At 47.0% G+C, this 27420-nt stretch overlaps 1 protein-coding gene across 6 annotated transcripts; it reads right to left on the bottom strand.

The window, feature by feature from the left end:
* Nucleotides 1-487: 487 nt before the first annotated feature.
* SLC25A25 (solute carrier family 25 member 25) lies at nt 488-27416 on the bottom strand. 6 transcript variants are annotated; one of them, XM_040605564.1, is made up of 11 exons: nt 27106-27416; nt 7553-7679; nt 7377-7464; nt 6890-6925; nt 6479-6590; nt 5596-5754; nt 4684-4836; nt 4450-4557; nt 4035-4202; nt 3473-3623; nt 488-3029 (listed from the first exon to the last, which is right to left on the bottom strand). In XM_040605564.1, the coding sequence occupies exons 1-11, from the start codon at nt 27394-27396 to the stop codon at nt 2845-2847; spliced, it is 1578 nt and encodes a 525-aa protein (XP_040461498.1). In that variant the 5' UTR covers nt 27397-27416; the 3' UTR covers nt 488-2844. The 6 variants fall into 6 exon arrangements, with proteins under 6 accessions (XP_040461498.1, XP_040461501.1, XP_040461503.1 ...); XM_040605567.1 differs by lacking the exon at nt 27106-27416 and adding an exon at nt 16024-16729; XM_040605569.1 differs by lacking the exon at nt 27106-27416 and adding an exon at nt 10197-11387.
* Between the last annotated feature and the right edge of the window lie 4 nt (nt 27417-27420).

The following is a 27420-nucleotide window of genomic DNA, read 5'->3' as shown; positions in this document are numbered from 1 at the left end:
CCTGCAGCAAGTTTTATTAACCAAATCAGAGGCTACTGGCACCACCAGCTCTGGCTCCTGAATGACCTTCAAGAATAGCTCCTGGTTGGGTATCTTATTTAAGAAAGGAATTGGACAAAGCCTTTATTTTGAAAACCCTATAATATAAGCCAGGTTCCTTCGAGGGCGTAATTGAATGGCAGAGCTTCCAGCTTTCCTGTGAAACTCACTTCTCTGAACAGAGTTATGGATACTGCACAGACGAGCAAAGTCCAGCAGCACTCAGACAGGTTAACAGAATCCAAACGTCCCTGACTCATCACCATCATCACTAACCTTGACCTCAGCTTTGCTGGTTTTGCCTTTTAAGAAGAATTCTGTTCTCCCAGGTCCACACAGGGATGATCCTTCCCAGTGCCAGCATCTTTGGTGATAATCATCCCAAGAACAGTCTGGCCACAAACAGCACCGATAAACCATACCAAAAAAGAGATGCAGACACATGGTATCTCTTTGACAGACCTTTATTAGCAGACTGTTCCCTACATGAAGAATCCGAGTTAGATTTGCATTATAACAATTTGTGGTTATAGCTACAAAGATGGTTGTCATTTTGCATTGATTTTTGCATTCTGATATTCATATTCCCATTAGGCCACACTGGTAGGAAGGAGCCGCTGCAGAATTTATGACTGGTCTCAAGAAGAGGGGGGTGGAAAAAAAATCGTATCGCTAATCCAGATAGGCTAGATTTCCACGTGGCTAACTACTGACAGCACTAGTAAAGTCAAAGCAGAGCCTCTCCCGAAAGGCTCTCCACAAACCACCAAAATCTGTCAGCAAAAAAAGCAGCTGCTGAGTGCTAGCAAGTCCTTTCCCACTTCCTCACACGCTTCCCCACGGTGCCCACCTTGCATGTGAAGAGCACTGGCTCAGCAGCAGGGTCTGCTGATTCAGCCTCAAAGCACAACGGCAGCAGCTTGTGTCCAAGTGCAAGTTTCCCTCTCTCTCTGGAAACCTGTGTTTTCTTCAGTCCCTGAGATTTCTCCCCGCCCCCCTTACCTAAAAATTCCCCAAGCTCACTCTCAATTAACCATCGACACCCAACATTCACAGACCTTCTACTTCCCAACTTCAGCCATTCACCTGAAAGCCTTCTAGCGGTGCGCAGAGGCAATTCCAAAGTAAGGCGAGCCTCACAGTGCACCCTCTTCCCTCCTCCCAAGGTACTGCTTCCTTACCTGCTCCCTTCTCTCCTATGGCTTCTCGCTACAGAATTTCTCTGGGCCGAGGTCCTCTAGCAACAACCCCAGGCATGGGAAAGGCAGCTCAAGCCCCAAAGGGAAGGTACACAAGCAACTTTAGTGCCCCTCCCCATGGCTCAGCTGTGTGATGTACGAGAACAAATAGAGAACTTCTTAAAACAGGAGAAAAACAAGCACAGTAACAATATTTAAACAAGTCTATAAAAATAGTCCGACATAACTCTGTTCAAATAAATACAAAATAAATACGCTTTAAGCAGTAAAATAGTGGAATGAAACGCTGGTCCATTTTGCTCAAAATGAAAAGTTGTGTGAGGATCTCCCAGGCCTCAGAAGCCAGATCCTATCAACTAAAGTAGCCCATAATGCGGTCAGAGAAATTTTAAAGCCATCTCTTTCCCTTAGCCTTACGAAAAGCACCCTTTGAAACAAAAGCAAGCATGTCTTCAGGACTAAAGGCTCACCTCCCCCAGTGACAACCAGCCCCTAACACCCCTTCCCACAGCATACTCCTGGCTTGGGGACTCCACTCCGCTAACGCAAACCTGAACATCAATCTACAAAGAGGTCTAAAGAGATAGATAGCAGCGTAGGCACGGGGCTTGGTGAAGGTCCACCGGCTACCCTTGGCAGCAGGCAGAATGGAATTCAGAGGTCCATGCAATGTTGCACAGGGGCTCATGTCGTGCTGGGAGCACGCCTGCACAGGAGCTGTGGAACGCTGTCTTTTGTTCACTAAAGCCATGCATCAAGGTGCCAGCCCACCCAGGGCTCTCCCGCCTTCCCCTTTCCAAGCCCCTGCTGAGTATAAGACAAGCCAATCCCGGCATGCAAAGGATACAGGCATGCAGGCTCTAGTCTGCTGCTTCTGTTAGTAAGTGCATCTTGTTAGTGGATTTATGAGACACACTTAAACCTATAAAAAATAAATAATCCTAATTCTTCATCAGGCTGGCCTAAGTAACCTTCAGCCTGACTGGATAAACCACTGCCCACCAGCCCTCAAAACCGGTATAGTTCAAAGTTATATCTCATGTCAAGTCTTGGAAGCAGAACATTAATGTCTCCTACCCAAAGGAATATATGTAAACATAATAACAAGCCTGGTGTGGCAGCAGCTCCTACACAAGGTTTGTACAAATTTAAACAACAGGTAGGAAGTTAACAACTGAATGGAAAAAGAAGCTCTTTGAATGGAAAAAGAAGCTCTTTCAGCAAGTCAGAAGGTGCTCATCTGCAGGCGAACAGCTCTGTACACACAACACTGAAAGCAGATCTGTTACCCAAATCTTTGCTACTCTGCCATACTGCTGGGAACTGACCTCAGCAACCTGTGCCTAGAATTCTCCCAGGAGTTCACCTCCTGGTCTCCTAAAAGGTCCAAAAAGGACCACGTGATGGTTTATTGTGGAGCTCTGAGTAGCAAGATGGCAAAGGACACCAGATCCTCCCCTTCCCCTTACTGACTCACAAACTATCTGAGATTTCACAGCTTTGCTTAGTCAGCTTAGTGTCAACACATTCACAGAATGAGAGATGGCTATACGTCTTGGGATTGCACCCCAAGATTTCAGAGTCCAAAGTCCTCGGCATCTTGTGGTCACCGTGACTGCACGCCCAGAGTCATCTTCAAGTTCTCATAAACCACGTAGCTGATGCTTACAGCTGGGATCACCTTCATAAAGTTCGGCGCCAGACCCCGGTAAAGACCAAACGCTCCCTCTGTCTTCAGAATGTGTTTAAACAGTCCCCTCATCGTCACTTCGGGAGCACCCTCCACTGAAGCTGCAATAGCAAAACCCACAATAAATAATACAGCCTACGTGGTGAAAACACTTTAAAGGTAACACCTGTCTCAAAGAGCAGTTCTGATTCACATGCTTCCTGTGGATGCTCACAGAGCAAAGGTGCTTCATGGGGAACAGCACCTAACTTCTCAGCAAGCCATAGCCACGCTGCACATCACAGCCATTTTGTCAAACTGCTCCACAGGTGCCCTCAGCCCAAAACTCTTGATCTGAGCAAAACAGAACCTCTGTCCTGGAGGCGGCTGGCCCCAGATGCTAAGGGCAGCACAAAGTCCATCCTGTCCTCTTACAGCACAGCAAACAGCCTACTGCTTAGCTGCACGGGCCAGTTAAGGCTGCTGTTGCAATGTTTACGCTGGAGGACCTTTACCCTGCTCAGAGACCATGACACAAGTCCCCACAGTTCCCAGAAATTCTCACCTTGGGCCTGCATGCGCGTCCTCACAAGAGCCAGTGGGTAACTGGCAAGCTGTCCACAGGTACTGGAGATGGTGCCACAAGCCAGCAGAACAAAGACTCCAGGGTCAGCGCTGTTGACAGCATAGCGTTGCAACCAGGCATTTTTTAGTGTCTGGAAGGATCAAGCCAGATGTTAACAGTGAAGAGGCAATCAAAAGAACATCACGTTACATAAAAGATCTAGTGTAAAGGCCCAGAAAGCCGAGTGCCAATTCAGCCAGAAGCACATGGCTTCTCAAATCTTTTTGAGCTACTGCTACTTTAGTGCCTGGGAAAAATCCCTTCCTTAATTTCGTGCTGCAACTTTCTCCTAAGAAACAAGGGACCATGCATGATGTTGACCAGGAAAGGAGAATCATTGTATCGGATTATCTTTTAGGCCGTTTTAGGTTAAAAAAATCTATTTGTGCTCCATCAGGCTGATCAGGAAAGCTTCAATAAATTAAACTGTAGTAACTGACAGGTCTGACAGTGATAAAGCTACACAGGCAGCACAGCCCTACAATAGTTAAAGATTTCATACCTCGTAGACTGCCAGGTCAATACCAGCATACGGAATGATTCCCAGCATGTTGGGGATGTAGCCTTTGTAGAAGGCAGCCATCCCTTCCTTCGAAAGGATGTTTTTGGCACAATCCAACATGCCTGAATATTGTCCTGTCTTCCTTAGAGCCATCCGTGTTTTCAGAACCTAGAAGACAAGAATAAATACCAATGAAGGCCTACAGGAGAATCAATAGGAGAAAAATCTATAGACAATGTCATTCTTCAGAGCATGATGGGCAGGACTACAGCAAGCGTCATGTCAGCCATATTACTCCACATCACCACGAAGAATTCATTAATTATGCTGTCGTAGTGCTGATGTGCTACCCACATTTCCCCATTGAACCTTGCCATGACCCCTCACGGGCTGGACTATCAGCCACCCGCCTCACCTCCATCGGGTAGATGCTGCTCTGTGCAATGGCCCCAGCCAGAGACCCAGCTAACAGCCGCTCGTGGATCCTCAGCATTTCTTGGTCAGTCCCAATGAACCGCTTGATCTGTGGAAGCCAAGACAGACATTGAGGCTCGCTGAGTACCCTCAGCCATCTTTTTTTTTTTTTTTTTTAAGCTTGTCCCTCTCCAAGCCCTTCTGCAGCCAGACTTGTCTGTGCCCCTTTACTCACCTGCTCATAGGCCATGAACTTAATGGCAGATTCTGGTGCAATCTTCAACACATTGATGCCATTCCCTCGCCACAGTGACCTTGGTCCACCCTCTCGGATCATTTGAGTAAAACCGCCAACGATGCACATGTTGTTACTGCGGGAGGCATGAACCTGGGGAGAGAGAGCATGCAAGCTTGGATTATTTCCAGCCCTGATTACGACAGTGTTACGTTTTTTCTGTAATCCAGGGACAAAAGGGCGCTTTTTTGTTTACCCAGGGATTTGCCAAGGCTTTAATCCCTTCCAGATAACTTCTACAATAGGAAAGCAAGCTTCTTTTCTTTTTTGCAAAGTCTAGTGTTAACTAATGAAATTAATCAATATCTCACTCTGGAATGGGAGGAAAGTTTAAAACAGGCAACACCCAGTCTAAGACCAGCTACCCAGGGTAAACTTCTCAGCCGGCTCAAGAGCAGGTACAGTGACAAAGCCGGTCAAATTCAAGTTTTTCTAACTCCTTTCTAATGATGATAATACTTCTTATACTGAGTATGAGCTCTGCCAGCTGACCACGCTACAATGGCCTCAGGGTGTCTCATAGCAACACAAGACTAAGAACTTGTTTCACCAAAACCCAAGTTTTCCAGTACTCTGAACCACAAAGCCCTTTAACTATTGACAGTTTTCACATGTCTGCCTCCCAAAAGATTCTCTACATTTTTTTCTAGTCAATGAAAGATAAGTTTTTAACATTACTTTGACCATTCAAATAACCCAAAAAGTCTTCAAAAATAACAATACAAGAACAATGAGATCAATCCTAGACAGCCCGCTGTACTGTGTCAACAAACATTATCACCTCCCAGGCATCCAAGAACATTAAAGGAATCCACCTGGGTATTCAAACAAACCGTAACTGCTCCATCATACCTGCATGAGCACTTTCAAGCGGTCCAAGGGAGCTGTACAGGTTCTGGACACGGCGCCTGCACCTCCACCTGCAACCAGATGTCTCCACCACATCCCTGTCTGCCTCTCTTCCACTGTGAACTCATCAGGGACGGTCAAATTCTCTCCTACGTCAAAGATCTGCAAAAGTATAAAGTGTCGAGAAATGTTTCAGCAACTAGTGATCTTGACAAAGTTTTACGGTTCTTTATCAGTGCTAAGTGCCGAAGTACTGGCTATGCTTATTCCAGCAGTTTATCTATAGTCATTAACTGCTGCGTCCGGCCACAGGAACTGCCACTGCTATAGCATGTCACGGGGGAACCTGACACTATTTCTGTCAAAGCAGCTTCAACTGCTCAACATTCATGTGCATTAAAACACTACAGATCATAGTAAGGAACAAAATTACCAAGTGCCGGCAGCTGTACGGCAAAAAAGCTGGACCTCTCTGGAACCTTCCAAGCTTGCAACCAGTTTAATCTCGTCACATGCTATTTACACACCCTGAAATATCTCCAAGAAGGACGGCTGCCTGTCAAGTCAACTTCTAGTCTTAACAGGTCCTGAACCAGCAGGGGCTGGCCACTGGTACGAGCTCTCGGAGGTGCAAGCCAAGCCAACACCCTCATCTTCTTGCAGAACGTGCAGTTGTTATCACCTGTGCCAGAGGCTTCAGAGCTGTGCCAGTGATAGGTGGCAAGATAACAGGACAGGACAGGAAGCAATCGGGCTTCTAGGGCTACAAGGCAGCTATTGAACCATGAAGAGAAAGATAGGGACTGCTGATAGCAGCTACTGGGGGTCAGGACTGACTGAGAAGCTGGGGAAGGACCAGGACCTTTGCAGAGGAACTATTTCATACCGTGGAGTGCTTCCAGTACAGGATGATTTCAGGAATGTTCTCCACTGGGTGCAGCAGGTGATAGTCTCGCCACTCATTCCAGTCAATTGTCATTGTCCCATTTTTATCCATGCTGAAAAGATTTATCATTAGATGAGTACAGGCTCCCACTGGGTGACAAATTCCTCCTTCCCTTCCCTTTGATTATTCAGGCCTACATCAAAAAAAGCTTTGCAAAGCAACTACTAAAAGACTTCTAAAGAGACACAAGACAAAACTAGGAAAGCTTCTGTTCACCGAACACTACAGAGAGGTAGAATTGGGCTCCCTTTCTCCTTCCCTCTCTCTCCCCTTTAACTGACCCACAGTAGTGGCACCCCCTCCTATCAAACTTCGGGACGTAACTGACACTGAAGGGAAAATAATACTTACTAGGTGACAGGACCCCAGAAGTGTCCCGTCCTTATTCTGACACACAGGCAAACACATAGAGGGAAGGTAGCAGAGGAAAGAAAGAGGAAAAAACAGCACAAATAAGTGGTTGTTAACATGTTAGTGCCACATGCATAAAGCACTTAGCATTTCCAAAGAGCAACTGCACAGTCCGTGTCCAAAGCAGCAAGCCCAGGGCAGCAGGACAATCAGACAGGGATGCAAATCAGGTCAGGTGCAAGCACTTCCCCACAACAGGTCAGGAAGATAAAGAGACTGACAATAACTCTCCATTAATGCATTACAACCTTACAAGTGTCAATTCATGGGGGGGAAAAAAAATAAAATCAAAATTAAGAGTAAAAGGCAAAAGAGCTGAAGCTTCTGGAAAGCATGTACAGGGTAGAAGGAGGAGATGAGTTCCATATCCCTACATTTCCTTCTAACCCCCTCAACAGTAAAACAGAAAAGCCAGTTGAATCCTCACCTCTTCAGTATTTTCTCAGCCTGCTGTTCAGAGATCTTGACTCCCAGGTCCCGGAGAGACTGCACAATCTCCTGGGCATCAATACGGCCTGCAAAGATAAACCAGTGAGCTCAAGTACACATATTACAAGGTAACACATGCAGTAGTCTACTCATGAGCATGAAAAAGGTGTTTACCATCATTCTTCTTATCCAAACTCTTGAAGACCAGTCTCAGCTTCTTTTCATGATCCTGGAGATAGTGAACAAATTCCTCAAAATCCAGTTGTCCATCCAGGTCCTTGTCTCCAGCCTTCACAATTTTCTGTTCAGAAAACAATCAAAAACTGTCAGTTCTTCTGTTCATTCAGACAGATCTGTCCCTCCTTCTACCATATTTAAAGATCATTTCCTACACTACTTTGACTTTTTCCTCCAGAAAGCAGCCAACAGAATTATGATAATTCCTCAAAGAAATTTGAGCAAAGCGGTAGTGCAGAAAAGTCACCTGATTCCAGGCAACTGTCTCCCAAAGAGTGACACAGATGAAATGCCTCATGCTTACATCAGAGATACTCTGCCAGTATCACGTGTCTAATCAAGCCTTGTGTCTTGATTAACACCTTACAAAGCCCTTGTGGAGGTTTTTGAACTAAGTACGAGGCAACAGATCTGCATTAAAAAAGTGAGTCACAAAACTTCAGGCAATAAAAAAAACCTGAACAGGAGAAGGAATTTCATGCCTACTACGATCCTTAGAGAAGTCAACTCCCTCTGGCAATAACTAACTCCAACCAGAAAAAGCCTGTCCAGCTCTAGTGGACACAGGCAAAGATAAAAACCCCTATGAACTGGTTTAGGCACCCTGAAGCTATATGCTTTAATTATACAAGTTCTCACAAGATGCATATAGAACAAGAAAAGGTTCTTAGTAGGACAGCTGAAATCTACATCAGACTCTGTGCCAGACATCTAGGACAAGGTAAACGACTAATTAACTCACCCCAGCATGGGGCAATAGCAGACGGACTGTCCTATCTAAGGGCACGTGGCTACTTGTTGACAGGAGAGGTGATCTCCAGGCTGCAGGAATGCGGCTCAGGGAGTTCCTATTCCCCTTCTTGTTCAGTCACTTGCCTTCGACAGCTTGTAAGTCTTTTTCAAGATGAATCACTGAGCTGCACTAAATGAGGTGTGTTTCAGCCTACTGCAGCACCTAAATTTACGTGAATTTATGTAAATCTATGTGAACAGCAGGTGGGTTGTTAAGGAAGCTCTGAGCCGAGATTGAACACTAAGCTAACCCTCTTTTCACCAATATTTTGTTCAATATGTAGACTTTAAAGGTAACAGGGAAACATAAGCTTTTGTGGTGTTTCCTTGGCCTGTGAGCACCAGTCCCCTTCATAAGCCTTAACTCTTCTGTTTCAATGGCATTTAATTACTTCAATACTAAATACTTCGCTATTAAAACTCACTCTCTCTCACTCCACCAAGTCCTGTCACTTTAGCACTAATGCCATGAGGATTATTCCTAATTGTTTTCTGAACCTTAAATAAGAAAGTGCTGCCCCAGCTGTCCTGACCTTTGAGGTATGCCTGGTATTCCTAACCTGCAATTTATCATATGACTGTTTTAAAGTTCAGATATGACCCCACATTCAACTTGTGGGCTAAAGATAGACCAACACCCCTCACATGTCAGCAGATTGGCCTTGAACAGCTGAATCAGGGCTTCCCTCTGGCTGGCAACCCCCATACCAGTTGACAGGCATTAATAATTCGAAAGCACTGTAAGAGAGATGTGACAGTGCAACTGCTCCGGCTCTCTCAGCACGCCAACAACCGCAGAGATGTGCGATGAGTGATCAGAGACCGCAGGTAAGAAAGGCTGCCTTGCTCTGCTGGCCTTCTTCCTCCACGATCGCAAAGGAAAAATGCTGCAAGCCTGTCAAACAGTAACCCACAACGTGCGTGTGAAGGGTGAGAAAGCCAAGCTCCCAGCATCTTCTCCAGCGATACGAACAAGTATTTGCCTGCAGCTCTTCGCCTTTAACAGCAAATACAAAATCCACAGACAGAACTGGTCATTTACAGCTATGCTGGCTGCAGATGTTTCTATGGTCACCTGCATAACGCACAGCCCTTGCTGCGCACTTTGGGTCCTTATACGCCTTAAAGTCTGCTACAACCCCTGCTTGTATTGTCTGCACAAAGGTATAAAAAGCCTATCCAGCTTTGCTGTTCAAAAATCAGTTGCCTGGGCTTTTGACAACCTGGTCACGAAAATCACACCAGCAGCAGCAAGCTGAAAGCAAAGGCTGTGACACAGAGTCAGCCAGAGCGCTCCGCCGGGTTAGTGCATCTCCCGTCTGCAGCAAAGGAAACACTTGCACAACCTCCTTGGCTCACTCCACCACCGCCACACCACTCGCACAGAGCTGCCCTCCTGCTCACAGCACAAACCAGCTCACTTCACCACGGTGAGACTCGCATCAGCTCAAGCTGACACGGGATTACACGCCCCTTGTCAGAAGGGAGGCAGGCAGAAAGGTGCAAGAAGGAGGAAAAGGAAGAGGATGCGAAACACCATATTTGCGCAGACCAGTTAAAGCAGAAGAAAACCCACCTTTTTCTATTTAACTTGCATCAAATCAACTGCTTTAAGCAATCTTAGAGGCACCGAGATCTCGCCCAATTCAAACCAAAATAATAAAAAAGAAAACGGTCGGCTCCACACTGCTTCAGCAATCCCTGCCAAGGGGCAAGGGAAGCACGTCTATGCTGTCCATGACCACTCCTCCACTGCTCGCTCCCCCCCCTTCCTCCCTCGGGGCCATACCTGCTTCCACTGGCGGTAAGTGGAGAACTCCTGGGAAGGAATGAAGAGGCTGAGTCGGAATATAGACTTGAGTTCAGCTGGCAGCCCCTTTGACTCAAAGTATTGAAACTCCGTCTGCGACTCCCCGAACACCGGCACATACAGACAGAGGCAGAGCATCTTGCTGAGCCGCCCTGCTCAGACCAGCCAGGAAGGGAAGTAAAACTGAATGACTCCCCTGAGCTAATTTCAGCGCTTAGTGGGAAGGAAATGCCAGCAGAGCCCCATGACACATGCCTATGAGGCAGCTGGCTCCGGTGGGATTGGCTGTACAAGCCCAGCCCTTCTACTTAAAAGGGAAACCGTGGCTGTACAGTCCTGTCCCACACTGCCCAGCTGCCTCCCATTGCTCAACACCAGGCTCCCATTAAGCCCAGAGACCTTACATCACCTCACCACAACTTAACTCTTAACGATAGTCTCCTTTAACCCAAGAGGCTCTGGCCAACATCCGAGACACTCACTTGCTGTTCCCTACATCCGATCAGCCCTTCCTGACCCCGTTCTCACCCCTCTGAGGATTTACACACGCAGCACAATAGGGACCAGTCTTGATCATAACCTCTCCCATCATACAACGCGGAAGGGCTCTCACTGTCTTCCCCTTACCAAAAAATTCTTCCTCTAAAACCACCTTAGGAGCAGGATGTCAGCCACTTACTGCTTTCAGACATATTCAGGACATCCAGACTAAGCAAAAGCCTTGAAATTCCACTTTTCTAAGGTTACTTTGCTATGCCCGAGTTGATTGGCTTTGCTTGCAAGTTCTCCCAAAACCACTTGTGCCAGCTTGGAGCAGGCAAGCCCTGCAGACCACGCTCACCACCTCTGCAGCACGCCAAGTTATTAACACAGGCAGCAATAAAGCCTGTGGGGAAAGTTTGCCATTGCACCAAACACCCAAGAACCCACCAAAACCAAGGGCAGGCTTCAAAACAGACCCAGCTGCTTCAAAGCCTCATAGCTAAGCATCTGCACAGCAGCTACCCCAGCCTAATAGTTTTTCCTCCTCTTCCAACTACAATTAAGCACTGCAGTCAGATATGCGCTATAATGAGAAGTGGCCTGGGCAGAACAACGTTTACCAGTCTCTACCATTTAACCACTTTGTAAGCGAGTTCCTGAGCTTTCGTCAGGAGAAGGCCAGGCTGAAGCAGGAGCATGGCACACACATCATTTAACGCAGATATAATTAAAGGCTCCTGAGCATTTAGTGGAGTTTGATGTACAGGTTAACACCTGGCTCTACAGAAAGAGTACCAGAGTAGTGCAGTAGGTAACAATGCTGCTCAGTACAGAATTACTAACATTAATTTTGAAATATAGTTTTGATATTCATCAAAGAGAAGCTATCATACCAGGAGTACACAAAGAGCCATAGCCAATAACCAACACACTTTAATCCTGCCTGCGCTTGAAGTAACCCAGCATGTTTGCTAAACTGGTCTAAGCCAGTCCAGCTAACAGCTTTCCCCACCGCTGGACACAGCAACATTTTCTTGTGTTTGCTCTGTTCAGACAGATTGCCTGGCCAGCACAAAGTCCAATAAGCATTTCCCTCCTCAGATCTGAATGCACAAGGGGCCTCTACGTCTTTACCGTGGTTATTTCATTCTCTAAAGAAAAGCCAAGGTCTGTAATAAGCTGTTTGTGGAGCTGCATCTTAATCACACAAATTGGGAATATTTTTTAATCTGGGGGTTTATTCAAGGATATTTTTTTTTTTTTCAAATCTTAATAGATCACAACTCACGGCAATTCAGTACCCTTGAGAATCGTGCCCTACAAGGGTTTCCTACGCCCTCTCCCAGGCACCTCACCTACCATGGCACTACTGCTGCGTTACCTAACCAGGCTTAACCTACTCCCTGCTGACGTCTCTCCGCACGAAAATAGGATCTTCTCAGACTACAGATCCTCTTAAAGATCAGCTGCAGCAGCTCACTACATGCACACCAACAGCACACCCCAGCCTTCCCAGCAAGTCTCACGGCAAGCAGCATGCTAATTGCTGCACAGCACCAGCCAGCAGCAAGCACCTTCCAGCCTGACCGAGGCGAGCAGCTCTCCCCCAGCTCCCGGTAGTAAGTGAACAAATGTAACTCAAATTGCCCTACCAAGCCTTAACACTCTCTGTAGTCCTTCCCACGAGTTGCCAAGCATCACTATTATAGCTGCTTGGCAGTTCAGTTGCTATGCCAACGTGATGCAGATTTTCCTAATAAACTCTGCCTGGAGTTGGCAGCCAGAGACAAAAGGCAAAATCTGCACATTTTAGGAAAAAAGCCCTACTACCTACATCAGAGGAAAAGAGAAAGGTAATGAGGTTAAGAAAGCTGATTTTAAGCAGGGTATTAATTACAGAACAGCAAGCTAAGAAGGAAAGACAGATTACAAATGAAGTTTATACCAGCAATTCTGGTTCTAATGACAAAGGGAACTTAAGCATTAACAAGGTTTTAGAATCCACCTAAGAAAAAAAAAAATCTGATAAACCTGGAAGACAGCTCTCCAAAGCTGCAGGGATCAGTGCTGCTGGAACATGACCAGTGTGGGGTCAACTGTACCACTGCCCCAGCCCCTGCAGGCAGCAGCACACCCACCCCAGGCCTTCAGACATGAGCTACGGACAGTACATCCCTCATTAGCACTGTCTATTCCTGATCAAACCAAGGACAGGGCACAGATCTCCAAAAAAAGTCAGTCCTTTCAAGTCGGTCCTCCCTGATACTTCTTCTATCCAAAAATTCTGCCAACGAAGAGAGAGCTGGACTTACACATTTTTGGTCAATGTGAAGCCAGCTAAAACCCTCTTCTGCTAAAAGGAACAGTAGATGCGTCCATCTTCCTTCTACAGAAGACTCACTTTTCTTGTCATCAAGGAAGCTGCAATCTCATTTTCGTTTTATTTATAGGATTTGGTAAGAATTTAAATGCTGCACCAGTTACCTGTTTCAATACCCTGCTGTTCCAATGCTAACTTTCCCAAGCCTTTTAGGCTTCTGCTTCATCACCGGTTTACTACACCAGCTCCAGAAGGTACCTCCCCAAAGGGTTAGAGGATGCAGCCATACAAGGAGCAGAAAAGTATGCTGCTTATTTGAATTCACTTTGCTTATTTAAAAAAAAAAAAATCTAAAAATATCAAGTGCCAGTGAGCGTCACAGCTACATAACAAACATCCTCCTTCACCAGTGAAACAGCTTTCTGGGTGAGGACACCGTGGGCCAGAGAGAACCTTTATTGCTCGAATTTTTCACTAGGTTCTGCTGACTTGTTTTTCTTTAATTTGTGGAAACTGGCTTATAATTAATTGTACAGTACGGAAAGTCCTCGGAGAGCACAAACAAAAAGTGTAAAGTATACGAAGAGGGGAGTTAATCATTTAAGAGACTCCAGCAACGTTAAGAGCTGTAGCCAGCCACGACTGTGCAAGGGGAAGCACAGAGACCAGGGAAGGCAGACAACACTACATGGTATTTGACATAAAGGTAACCAGGAAAGGTGACCTGTTCCACTGACAACACACAGATCCAAAGTTACAAGTCCAGGTGGTGGCGTCAGGGGCAGATCATACCTCTCTCCTGTGTACACACACCCAGGGGCCAACGCATCATATTTGCAATCAGTGTTTTCTCCCACATTTGCAGAAACAGCCTCATGTTGAAATCGCTATCTTTAAGCAGGATCTGAGCAGAAACAAGCCAGTAACACCATGGAGATTGGAGAGACATGCCTAGGATGCACTTTTGTCAAGTTTATCAATACGTGTCAATTCCTTTCAGTAACCCCAGTATCAGGCATGATATTTTGCCTGCTTTTAGCAAATAGATACTTACAGGTGTTTTTGTAAAAAGTGGTATACCAGTCAAGAGACATCTCCCAAGGTCACAGACCATCAGTGGCAAGAGAACAAACACCATGTATCCCCCATGTTTTCTTTAATCACCAAATAATAGTTTGCTCACAGTGGTTTATAATCTATCCCTAAGGCTGTACAAGACTTTTTGCAACACTTCTCCTTCAGACAGGTAATTAGAACACAGATATCTGATCAAGCACAAACAAGTCATTGCAGCTTAAGAAGTTACTGTCCATCAGCTGAGCCATGAAGGCTGGATGCAGTATTAGCCAGCTGGAACTGCAAGGTAAAACATATCTGCATAATCCTCAACAGAAGAGCTTTACAGTGCTTTTTACTTTACAATCAGGACAGGCTAAAATTACACAGTCACAACCTCCTAGCAGATGGACAGTTACCTCCTAAGCGGCAATAACTCCATTTTACCACGTCCTTATCCTCTAGGTATTTCTCCATTAGCCAGTTTCAGGATTCCAGTGCAGTAAAACTTTCCAGGGTCACACAGGAAAGAGGAGACTGGTATCAGCTTTCAGAGAAGGCTTCATTTGCAGGTGTGAACAGATGGACTCTCCCTGACTGAGGGACCATTGTTCCCTGGAAGACACCAGAGATTTTCAGCCCTACGCTTTCAAGGTTTTCATCATAACCTCCTTCAGTTCTGAGGCTCTGTCCTTCTTCAACCTCTGTGCACAAAAGTCCTCCTCTTGTCAAAATGCGCACACTCTTCTTTTTGAAAAGGATGCACAGTGCTAACTGCCAACAATAGGGATGAAGGCAAAAGTCCCTGAAGGTGTTTCAGGCTGATTCAAGCAGGGAGCAGCTTCTGCTCCCCAGAATGCAAAATGCCACCCTGCCTCTTTCCATTCAACACAGCAGAACAGACATTAGTCCCCTCTACAAGTTAAACCTGTTTGTCCCCTATTTTAGAGGGAAAGCTTGCAGCAACAACCAAGCCCGATTCCTTGTCAAAGAAGCTGGACCCCACAAGTCATGCACCCCTACCCCTGCTACAGCCCTTCATCATTATCCCAATTGTGTTCCCAGTGTTTGCAGGGGTTATGCCCAACTCCCTCTCCCCTAATCCCAGGTCACACCCTTGGTTTTAAACCACAAGTGGTCCGAGCTGACTGCACCATCCTCAGGGGAGACAGCATTCCCCCCCATGAAAAATAAACCAGCAGCGCAGTCAGCCAGCTCTGTGCTAGGAGCCCAGGCACTGAACTAAGCAGCTTTTGTTCACCTCCCCCCCCCACGACAAAGCCTCACCATTTATTCTCTGCCAATTGCAAGCGCCCACCACCTCCCACCACCTCCCAGCTCTCCAACCCCTCGGGAAGTTCCCAGTCTCACGCGGATTTTGGTCTCTCCCTTATGCCACCTTCTCCTCAGGGACAGACTTTACTCTCTTCTGGGCTGTGCCATTAAAATAATACAGCCAGCTACTCATTTGCTGAAAACATGCAAGTTTTTCCAGACGCTTGCCAAATTACCAGAGACTGAGCCTGGAACATTTTAGGATTTATTTGATCTTTTGCTGATCTCCAGTGCAGGGGTGGGACTTGCCACTAACCTGCATTATCATCCCCTGCCCTCTCAGTCACGCTTCTTACAAGTTGCCCAGGAACCTTCAAGACCCCGTATTCCCTTGTCCCTAAAGAGCATTTCCCCCCCCCCCCTTTGAACATCATGTCTGAATTATTAGATCACCTCCTCTCTTCACAGTCATTCCCATGGTCCCCCCCACGTTTCCTTGCTAGCAAGCACACACGTTGGACCCCGCTCCCTCTTCCTGTTCCTCTCCCCCTCCCCAATACACACACACATACCCAGCTACTCGCACACTGCACCTGCAACACCCCTGCTCCCCGCACGCCACACGCACACATGTGCGCCAACCCCTCCGCAGGCCCCTGGATATCCCGTTACCTTTGGAAAATGCTCTGCGGGTCCAACCACCAGTAGGATAGTTGGTCTCCTTTCAGTGGGATCAGTCCCTCTGTCCTGTGGCTTCCCCAACATCTTTGGCCCTTTCTCCCCGGGGCCTGGAAGCGGGGTGGTGTTTCTGGCCTCATCCACTTTTTCATCTGCAGGACCTTGGCATACGGCCCTGGGAAGGAAGCTAGACAGAAAATGCCAAAGGGTCTGCACCATTGCTGCTCCAGCGACCATCCCAGGCAGGCAAACCCTGCGTGCTCAGGAGCTGCCCGCTGCCAGGGATGATGTGACTGCACTACCAAGCACCCCCAAGATGGGAACCGGCCCGGCAGCCAGCAGGAGGTTCAGCCCAGTGACTCCACGGGCTCAGATCCTTTACAGACCGCTCCTGCGGACGCTTCCTGCCTTTTGAAATTGCTGCTACTGCAGTCGTGCCTGGCCTGACAAGCAGCTCATTGTACCAGAGCCTCAGAAATCTGATGGCAACAGACAAAGCCCAAGACCCCTGGCACGGAGAAGCCAAGACGCTGAGCTTTGGAGACTGCTTGGACAGCGAAGCCAGGACGCTGCGCTTACGAGCAAAGCTAAAGCGGAACCTCCCCGAGAGAAGCTTCTCGGAGCTGCCAATGAACCCGCGCGTCCCGGCTCATCCTAACGGCACCTCAGGCGAGCGGCGCGGCTGATCACCCAGGCTGCATCCCCACTGCAGCAGCGCCCAGCCAATCCTCGCTCCCAGCACTGCGGTGCTCCGGTGCACGGCGGCGCGCGCAGCCGGGCGGGAGCGCGCCCGCGGCGCAGGAGGCGGCGGGGCGGCGGGGCGGCGGGGCGGCGGGGCGGCGGGGCGGCGGGGCGGCGGGGCGGCGGGGCGGCGGGGGCGGCGGGGCGGCGGGGGCGGCGGGGCGGCGGGGCGGCGGGGCGGCGGGGCGGCGGGGCGGCGGGGCGGGTACGCACCCGCTTCGGGCTCTCGGCAGCAGCGCTTTGTTAGAGCAGCAGATGGTTCTCCGGAGAGAAGCCGGCTTTTCCCAGCCACGGCTGAATTAACCTCTAACTACACCCTCTCTCCCCGGTCTATTATAGTCTCATCCGTCATTACAATGGCCCTTTGGTGCTGCATTGTGCTTCTGCCATTTGGTTTTCAGCACAACACAGCGACACGCTTACACAGCGTTTATGGCTATTCATCTGTGCAAGATGTAATACGCTGTGGTTAAACTACCGCCTATTAGTCAAACAGGCCGAGTTCTGCTGAAGGAGCCGGTCACCGTACAGTCAAGGGCAGGATTAGCCAGAGCAGCAATACAAGTGTGTATCAATATATCAAGCACAGAACACATGACGTTCCCTGAATTTCTACAAGGAATGTCGTTTCCCTCTGCTACCGCAGCAGCAACTGCTCAGAGCCACTGCTGTAAGGCTGGGGCTGTCGGCCCCCGGTCCGGGCACCACTGGCAAAGCCAGCCCGCCTTGGTGGAACCAGGCACCCACACCTGGCACAGCCCAGCAAGGCACAACAGCAGCCCAGAGGCAGTAAGGGCTCATTTTCCATCTCAAAGTACTGACAACTTTGTAGTCCAAAAAAATCTACAGAGGGCACTGCATGCCTCACTTTCCAATGCATTATGACTTTTCCATAAGAGAACAGTTTGGGGGTTTTAACATACAGGACAATTAAGTAGAGACCACAGATTCCATCACCTGGGGCTCCCTACTCACAGTAGCACAGCAAGATCCACAGGGAGCAGAACACCTCAATTTCCAGCTTTTAACTTTTGAGAGTGACAGACTGTAGGAAACATTTTCATAATATAATATCTGTAAAACAAAATCCAAAACCTTGGAAGGACTGCAAGCTTTAAGTAGCCAATGTGCAAATAAACTTGAGAGGAAGAACAGTGAACATCACGCTCAGGAACTTGCTGATGGTGAATTCCTTTGACCAACCTGAGTAATGGAAAAAGTGAGACGCCAGTACATAGAAGACACGACATTAAAAAAAAAGAATTCTTCTGCAAAGACATTTCAGAATTACTTAAGAAGAAAAAATGCTGTTCAGTTATAAGGCCTACATAGACTACGCAACAACGTTTTTTACCTTTAAAAATAAAAAACATAACAAAATAGAAAAAATTTACAGAATTCAGAGGCAGTAACACTGGGGTGAGGATGTGGGAAAGCCTTGTCCCTCTCTGAGGAATGGCACAGTCCCGTTCTATTTGGGATGTGGTCAAAAGCCCAGGCTTGGGGAGAAAAAGTGTGAGGAATTTTTGTCATGTCTCCATTACCTTAGGCTGCTGCCAGTCATCACAATTACAAGCACAGAAGTTAAGTACCTTCTAAAACGCAGTAAATCATACCCTTTAAGATGATATTTGAAAGTTTCTAATGCTCTCAAGCCAGAGGAGGAGCAAAGCAGATTTTCTGAACGGGGTACAGTTCTTCAAAATCAACTTCTATTAGCCTAAGGCTGTTGTTTCACAAGAAGCAGTAAACCGATCAGAAGTTTAGTGCTGGCTGCTAAAAGAGGTCCTCTCACATCCACATCAGCTCTGCACTTACCTTGCTCCCCTCACAACCTCATTAACCCAGCCAAAAATTACAGAGCTTTCTGCTGGGGTAACCAGTTGAGGATACTCATGGATATGGTCCAAAAAAGCATGACTGCACGTGGAAAGGGCACTGGAGCTGCCTGCTGCGGCAGCAGGCAGACAGGCCCCTCAGCCTCAGAGCTACAAGCCACCACAGGGAAGGCAAAGCACCCAAGTGGGACTTTAGATTTATCCTCAGTGGCCACTTCATGCTGGGCTGCTCCTCACAAGGACCCGTTAAACCAGCTGGTGTTACCTGACACGATTGCTTACAGTTTCTCTGCATAGCTTTCGTGGTGCATGCATGGCAGGGACCCCATCTTCCTTTGTTTATGCAAAGATTCCACAGTAAAATAATAATTTGTGCAAGAAATTACATGCCTGGGGTGCAATTAAAGCAGAAACTCAGCAATGCTTCCTTGGCCTTTGTCCTCACTAAAGAAAACCTCAGAGGAATTCTGCCACAGCACTAATCCACACAGCTCCTTGAGAACTACAGACTTTTCTAATCATGTTTAGGGAAGGAAAAAAAAGCATTTCTTTTACCAAGCGGGGAATTTTATTAGGTCAGAATAATAAACCTAGTAACGACAAGATGATTATAGCTAGAGGCAAGACAACTGCTCTCCTACAGGGAATTTGCAGGGAAGTATTACCTTACCAACCCCACCACAAAGCCAATCATTCACACATAAGAAAAGATGCAGTAAATACCCTGAGTCCAGCCGGCACAGTGACACAAAGGAACGGATAAGGAACAAAAATCCACTTTTTCTAGAAATCATGAACAAACACCTAGGCCACAGTGAAACAGCTTTCCCAACCTAAGCTTCATTAGGAAACAGTCAGCCCTCCAATTCCAGTGTTTCCATGAACCAAGCCCAGGATTTTGGAGGCAGAAAAGCAGTAAGACTGATCCAAAAGCTGGCTCTCAGCCAGCACACCAGCCACACACAGGGTACCTGTGACAGATAGCCTTAAAGTCCCACGCCACCAAAACAGGTAGTCATTAGATAGCCGGAGGAGAAGCCAACAAGGAAGTCATGTAATCTATCCAAACAGAGACAAAGCAGAGAGGAAACAGCAAGAGAGTGACATGTTTTGCTTAATTAAAACAATATTTTACTCAGTACTGCAAGCTGTCAGAGGGAGGATCTGTTTTAAGCCACAAACCCAGGGTTTCTTGTATCCTCTTGCAGCAGCATCATGCAGGCCACATCTTGGTACCTGCTAAGTCTGAAACTCCAGTTTTCAAACAGATGCTTGCCCTTTCCAGTCTGGTAGTACTGGGCACTAATTCAGACTTGGACCATTTGCTTTAAGATGGCTTCTAGAAGACTTTGAGTAAATGCACAGCATTTTCCAGCAAGAATGCGAGCCTGGTCACCAGACAACTAGCTAACATGTAAAAAATGCAAGAGGGAGGGTGAAAAGGGAGGCAGAGGGAAGGGAGCTGTACTCAGAGCAACGACCCTTCTCCTCCTCCTGGCACAGGAAGAGCTGCCACTGCGGTCGTATTCTTCCTTAGGTGACCCCGTAGGAATCAGCCATGACTCATCTCCTTCGGGAGCTGCCCTGGGAGCACCCCAAGGAGCGCTGCCCACGCCTGTCACCTAGAGATAGCACCCAGCCCGCCCCAGCTGTGGGACGGGCCACCACAATGCTTTCAGTTAACGCTTATCTTTTCAAATATAATTTCTGAGGAAAGGGTAAGTAGTTCTCACTTTTTAGAAAGCCAAAGTTAACCCTGCACGGTGCTTCTTGCACCACGCCATAAAATCTAAATGTCTTGGCCACCACTGCTTAAATAATTAAACCGTCCAGTGACACTCAACTATGTTAATATATTAAGGTGACACAGCATATTTCAGCGAACACTAGGTCACCTCGTTATAGGAACCCTGGCACAAGTGATTAGCAATTCTAGCTGACATATTAAGGCAACCGGGGGGGCAGTGCCAAACGCAGGGATACGGAGCGAGCTGGGCAGGGAGGGGGAAGTGCACAGCCATTGCCCAGAACGAGTTCCACTGAGGTCGTGTCGTATCACATGAAGAACTGGGGATTGACCAAGAGAAAGGGCATCCTTGGCACTCAGAAATGAGAAAGTCAATGCTTGCTGCATTAGAAAGTTAACCAGGAAAATAGCTAGTAAGAAATGATGGCCCTTGAGCAGCCCGGGCCCAGGCTTGCTCTCACCCAGCCCACACTCCCCTTCGGCTAAGCGATGTAGGTTCACATACCAAACAGCTTTGCCTTTCCAAGCAACTCACAAACTAAAAATTTCAGTAATTTCTCTTACAGCAGAATTCTCCACTACAAGCCACTTTAACGGCCAGAAGCTTCCCTGCAGCTCACTACACGTGACTTAAAAAAACCCTGACATCTCTGCTGCTTTTCCACATTGACACTAGTTATCACAGCTACACTTCTCCACCCCAGACAAAGTCTGAGGCATCATTAAAGTTGCTCATGTCCCACATTTAGAGGGACGAATATAGCAACAGGACGTGAACAAGAACAAAGACTCATTTACCATTTACTACAAGTAGGTCTGAAAGGAAAAAAAATCCTCCCCTCTCCTCCTCCCAACGCCATATCACATTATAATATATGCAACCGAGAGCATGGAACTGCAGCATCGCCATTTTTAAGGCTCTCAAACAGGAGACCAAGTCTTTATTACGGCTCTGATGTCATTGTATTAACACTCATCAACCATTTAAGGGTTCTGCTCAATATTCAGACAGATTCATCACTGGTTTTGTTTCTTTTTAAAAAAAATTAAACAGCAAGTATACTGAAGTCCTGGGGTTTTTTTTACCTGCGCTTATTTCAGTAATCTAATAATCCAGTGCAGATGCAGATAAGACATTTTCCACCTCTTACCAAGGCACCTAGCCCCGGTAACTAAATAACACTCTACAGAACACAGTGCTGAAAAACCAAACCCTGCTACATATTCTACACAGGCACAATTGGTTGCTTTGGATCAGTTTTGTTGTTTCACTTCACTCAGGCTCTGGGTGAAACTTCGCTAAGAGTCCAGAACACGCAGCATCTTGCAGGAAACAACACTGCAAGGCCCCATCAGCGACATGCAGGGCGCCTTTCTGCACAGAGGCTCTCACACAACATCAACATTTGAAATTTATATGCTCAAGTCAAAATTGCATCTGTGTCTCACAAAGGTCAGCCAGTATCCTTCGTTCATTATCACTCTGCAAATAGGACAAAGGTCTCTGCTAAACCTGAGCACCACCAGGCTTCTCCAATTTGTTGCCAAGGTAGGACAAAACGCAATCCTGGAAGAACGTTCCAAGATTGCATCTCTCAAGAGTTACATACCTAGTCCTGTACGTACACGAACATAAAGCAACACTTGCTTAATCCACAATTGTTTGTTTATATGCAAGGTAAATTTACGGAAGAGCAAGTTTCTCCCATACGATTTGCATCTAAAAACTTGCTTCTTATCTACCCCTTTGAACACCAAGTGGACGCACACTGCTAGTTTAATACATTAATCACACCAAGGCAGGTCTGATGACCAGAGACCAAGCCTGAGGAAAGGCTTCCACCATTGCGGTGTGAGATTCCCTGGTCTCCAGCATCATCCTCCTCCTGCCCTCCCCCATAAAACTGCTGGGTGCAGGCAGAGCCACCAACGCAGGCAGCCAGGGTGCCAGCCAGCCTCCCCGGGCAGTCATTGTCACAGCGCACCCTCCAACCCAGCAAAGCTCTCTCTCACTTTAGGAGGCTGCTGGCCAAGACTATTAATAACCAACACTGTGCTGAGAAGTTTCCTTGGCCAAAGCCAGCCCCTATATTTCTTCTCACAGTCTTTACATCAGCTGTCAAGAACTCATTTGGCTGATCACAAAGAGGTCATTCGGGTCTTTAGCACACCTAAATCAGAGGAGGTCCCAGAACCCAGAACTCATACCAGCTCATCCACTTACCACAGATTTAAAGGCTTATCTACAACTCCATCACTGACCTACAGTTCTACTCTTGCACCACGTTTCCCAAGCGCATCAGAATGAGGCCTTCATCAAACCACACATTTTGTAAGTTACAAAGAGCAAGAACAGGCCTCCACTCCCTACAGACCCAGAAAATATGATCTTTTTTGCTTGCTATTTTAATAAAATTATACATAAATGCATGGAGTTATTTAACGTGTTATTGAAAGGAGTTTCACCTTGTGTTAAACTGGTTCAGGGTATCCACACTTGCCCTTTGGGTGGTTGAGAAGCTGTTGGCAAATACCTTTCAGCAGAAGGAAGGGTATCAACTGGAACTTCAAACTAACAGGTTCATTTGTTTGATACGACCTTGTGCTGCACAACTCTTCATGATGAATTACAAAGGCCTGACTAAAAGCTCCACAACTGCCCCAGCAGGATTCAAGACATACAAACCATGATGATGTTTTATCTGAATGTATATAGGTTTGGTGAGATATTCCAGTCTAAATTACAAAACAGTATCAGAATATTGCCTTTTTTTATCATAAACACACTTCTGTAACAGAATAAAAACTCAGGTCCTCCTTTTCTAGATGACTGTGAACAGAAAACAGGTGAAAACATCACACAGAAAAAATTCCCTGCTTCCTCTACCCCTTACAGTTGCTAGGAATTTTAGTACATTATGCATAGTGTAATACAGAGTATTCAAAAGTCTTGGAAAGTAGAATAGTTACAGGAAAAAAATCTGAAAGGAAGAATTAAGTGATGTCATGACAGAAGATAAAGTATTGATCAGAAATAGATTAAACTTCTTTATGATTGCAACTGCTACAATAGAAGAAGTTTCTCATGATCAGCTCTCCCAGAACACCACGGATACAGCATTCTCTGACAGCTGGAAGAGTCCAGAGACGTACTTAAAAAGGCAAAACTGTTCAGAGGAGAGGCCTGAAGCAAACAGAACACTGCAGAGTCCAGCTGCAGCAGTGCAGTTATGCTTCTTCAGTACATGTGATAGGTGAACAACAGAACTTGCATGGGAATTTGGACAGCCAGAACTTGGAGATCAAAGAGGAGATACCAGGCAAAGAAATAAGTGATGAAAGCAGATGTGAAGATTTCAGCAGAATGGGAGTTGATGCAGTTTCACATGGGGTAGCTGATACCGAGGGAGTAATAGGCAGTCACATATATGAACTTGGGAGAAGGAAGTATCACAAGGCCAGGGAGATGACCATCATTACAGCAGAGGCAACCAGAAACTTGTAACTGAAAAGAGACAAGAGTTATGTTTGCTCTGTTTCTTAAAGCTGAGAGAATTAGTCCAGCAGAAGATGCTCAGAACCACCACAGAAGAGGTAGCTGCAGACAAAGTTCACCATTTCAGTCTGTCTCTAGGCAGCTGGGAATAATTCCACCAGTTCAAACTGTCCCAAACTTCAGCAGCAGAGATGAGGTTTTAGAACAGCACTCCAGCCCTGCAGTTAATCGGGATCAGTAGAACAGTTATATTAGCAAATACACAAATACTACCATTACACATCCTTTCAACAATACGTCATCTCCAGATACAAAGTAGAAAAAATAGTTCCAGTTCAACTACTCATATTTCCATTAAGTGCATATTGCCAGTTCCATAATGTTCATGAGAGAGCTCAAAGTAGTAGTAACAGGAGACTGACTAGACCAGAAGTAGATGTAATTTAGCAGTAGAAGACTACCCCTTTGCATAGCAGAACAACAAAGCCCTTAAAAATTTTTCCACATGGTTATCACTTTACTGTTCAAGCAAAGTGAAGTATGTGAATTGCTTCATGCTAACCAGTGCAAACAGGCATTTCGTTAGAAGGCTCACCGATTTGGTACAGTGTATTTGGCAAATGGTTTAAAGATAACAGCATGGGTTAAAAAAAATGCATCGTTTACATAAGCAAATTCCATCTCAAAGAACATTTAAGTACAACCCCTTCTCTCCCCCGCCACAGAAGGCCACCTCTAAAACAGAAGGCAGCAATTTTCCAAGAATGCCACAAAGGGTTTTATCTCAGTGAGAACTCTCAGGCACTGAAGGAGCCAAAATATTGCTCATTTTCTTTTCAAGTTGCAGCCCAAAACTATTATTGTTACCACGAGGACTTTTAGCCTACTGACGCAAAGAGATTAGCAACTCACAACTAAGATTGGTGATAACCTCACATTACGAGTCTAATAATTTCTCCATCTGTCTCCCAAACATTAGAAGGGAACTCCCATATCAAATATACTATTGCACACAAGGAAAAAATAAAATGCACACAGCCGCCAAGTAATTTACTAATCACAAGCAACCCATGTGATTTATGTCTAAATGGGTCTCCAAACACCATGTCAGATACATCAAAAAGGTTTTCATCTTGATGCTTAAGCACTTCTCTCAAGCGTGACTTCAGATTAGTTACCCCAAGCGTCAAGATGCCATTATTAGCTAAGGATGGGGCAGAAAAAAGAATGACTTTATTAATAGAACTGCCTGGGAAACAGGAAGTTACTTGATTTTCCTAAAAATGACACAACGCGGAAGTTTTCTAGCCAGGTCTCTGAGGACTGTTCCCACATCTTTAACTGGAACTGAAGAGTTTCAAACTCTGCATCCTCATTCTCAACGGACACTTTCTACACTGCTGAAGGGGATTGCTTTGCAATACTAACAATGCTTTGCAAACTCCGTTCATCTAACCACTCACTTCCTGCGCAGCGGAAGAGTAGGCAGAGGAAGCAAAGAGCTGAGGAATACTGACAGAGAAGAACTTCAGCAGAAAGACAGGATTGTTAGGCAGCATCCAGACAGCACTTCCCTCCGACAGAGCAGTTCCAGTCCCTGCAGAACGGTTCCTCTCTGCCGCTCCCACAGCATGGCGAGCAAAGAAACTATCTGCTGGGAAGTAAAAAGGCATTTGGTTTTATGGTGCATCCTCCTAGCCTGCAGAACGTCAGACTGTGATAAATAACATGCTCAGGAAGATAAGGGAATGCAAACTGAGACGGGCATGCAGGTGTAAGCACAGAACGTTCTGGTGGATGACAGACTTTTGCCAGAAGTAAAGGATTCGGCACCCATGGGTGGCAGCAGGTCAGCATTTCACAGGGCATGCACAGGTGATTTATATGATATAATCAGATTTCATTACCAAAACGCGCACAGCAGAAAATCACCATGGCACTAACGTTATTTTTAGAAACGGCACAACTAAACCACTCACAAGATCCTCACACTGCCAAAGAACTCTCATAGTTTACAGCAGCAAGGAAGATGCCAACCAAAAAGAAGCGTTAGATGTTAAAATGTTAGAGATTCAAAGTTAGAAAAGAACTAGCAACTCCGAAAGGACAGATACATGCAATTAAAGCATGCAAATGGGGCACCACTCCCAGAACCAGGAGCGAATAAGAACTGTCACTTGAATGAAGTGTCTTTTCAGTGACTCAGAAGTTATCCTTAAGGTCTTCCTTCCTGCTGCAGGACTGAGGCATTCTGACATGGCACATCCCTGACTGCACCCATCTGTTTATCTACTACCCTCCCAAGATACTCAGCTTTTTTATGGTCCTTCGTATAAAATCCAAAAGACTAAGCACTGACTACAAGCCCATTACTCCAACACACACAGATGTAAATTGCACTAATTACAGTTAAATAGAGCAACATCACGTTGAACCTTGAAGCCTAGAATAGTCAGCATGCAGCACCACACAAAGAGCTGTGTGGCCACAAAAGAGCACAGCTCCCAGGACTGAAGTAGAACGTCAGTCCGCTGTTTTATGTACTCCGTGTGCAAACTGTACAAACACAGTGGCCTTCCTACGTTTTAAAATATTTCAAACCCTTTAAAACAGACAAGTGAGTTTGGCACATATAAGCCATCTTGGGCAAGAAACTTGAGTAGCAACATGGTGCTGAACAGACTAATGTGAGGAAACGCAATGATGCAATGAAAGCTGCACAACCTGACTGCACCTATCCCTTCCAAAAAATCTTTTAGAAATTTAAGTAAGCATGCAAGCTTCTAGTCCTCGGACCTGGAGAAAAGAGAATGTTCTTTATGGTTCTTCGTGCCCAAACAAGACATTTTCAATCTTGATTTTCCGCAGTTATTACAGCACATGCCTACATGTAACAAGCAAGCCGATTGCTCCGGGTTTGATGTCCAGGTCAGCAGTGCTGCTTTCATGCAGATGCCGAGGAATGCTTAAAACCCCTCCGGTGCCGACCCGCGGTGCCTGGTCTCACCCCGGCTCCCCCGGGCTGCCAGTGCTGGCATGCGACAGGCCGCTGCTACCCCAACCCGGCGGGCCCCTGCCCCGGCCGAGGCGCAGCGAAGGGGCCTCAGCGCCCACGTCCCGCTCCCGGGAACCGCGGAACCCGCCGAGCTCCGGAGCCAGCCCAGCGCTGCGGGCCGGACGTGGGACGAGGACAGCGGCCCGCCGCCCCCTCGGCCCGGCGCAGCCCCGCCGGGCCCAGCCCCGCCGCCGCTCACCAGCAGGTCCAGCTCGGTGCGGTGCAGCCCGAGGCGGCCCAGGCCCACGGCCAGGTCGTGGATGCAGAGAGCGCCATCGCGGTTCACGTCGAGCTTCTGGAAGAGGGCGCGGAGACGCCGGTCCTGCTCGGAAGCCTCGCACAGAGACCGCCCGCAGGACCCCGCGTTCCCGCCGCCGCCGCCCTCCGCCCCCGAGCCGGGCGCCGCGGCGGCGGCGGCCCGCGGGGAGCCACAGGGGCAGAGCACGCCGCTCACCACCGGGGAGGCCAACGAGCGCCGCGCCCCCGGCATCGTCCCGCAACCCGCTCCTCACGC

Source organism: Falco naumanni, chromosome 9, assembly GCF_017639655.2.
Source record: "Falco naumanni isolate bFalNau1 chromosome 9, bFalNau1.pat, whole genome shotgun sequence".
Lineage (NCBI taxonomy): Eukaryota > Metazoa > Chordata > Aves > Falconiformes > Falconidae > Falco > Falco naumanni.
The sequence above is the reverse complement of the archived record's forward strand: the minus strand, read 5'-3'. Positions and strand labels throughout refer to the sequence as shown.

Coding starts and splice junctions, on each gene's coding strand:
- SLC25A25 (XM_040605564.1), bottom strand. CDS start 27,396: ATGCCGGGGGCGCGGCGCTCGTTGGCCTCCCCGGTGGTGAGCGGCGTG. Junction 5,755..6,478: donor TGTACTGGAAGCACTCCACG/GTATGAAATAGT, acceptor ATACTTTTGCAG/ATCTTTGACGTAGGAGAGAA. Junction 3,030..3,472: donor GACGCGCATGCAGGCCCAAG/GTGAGAATTTCT, acceptor TTGCTATTGCAG/CTTCAGTGGAGGGTGCTCCC.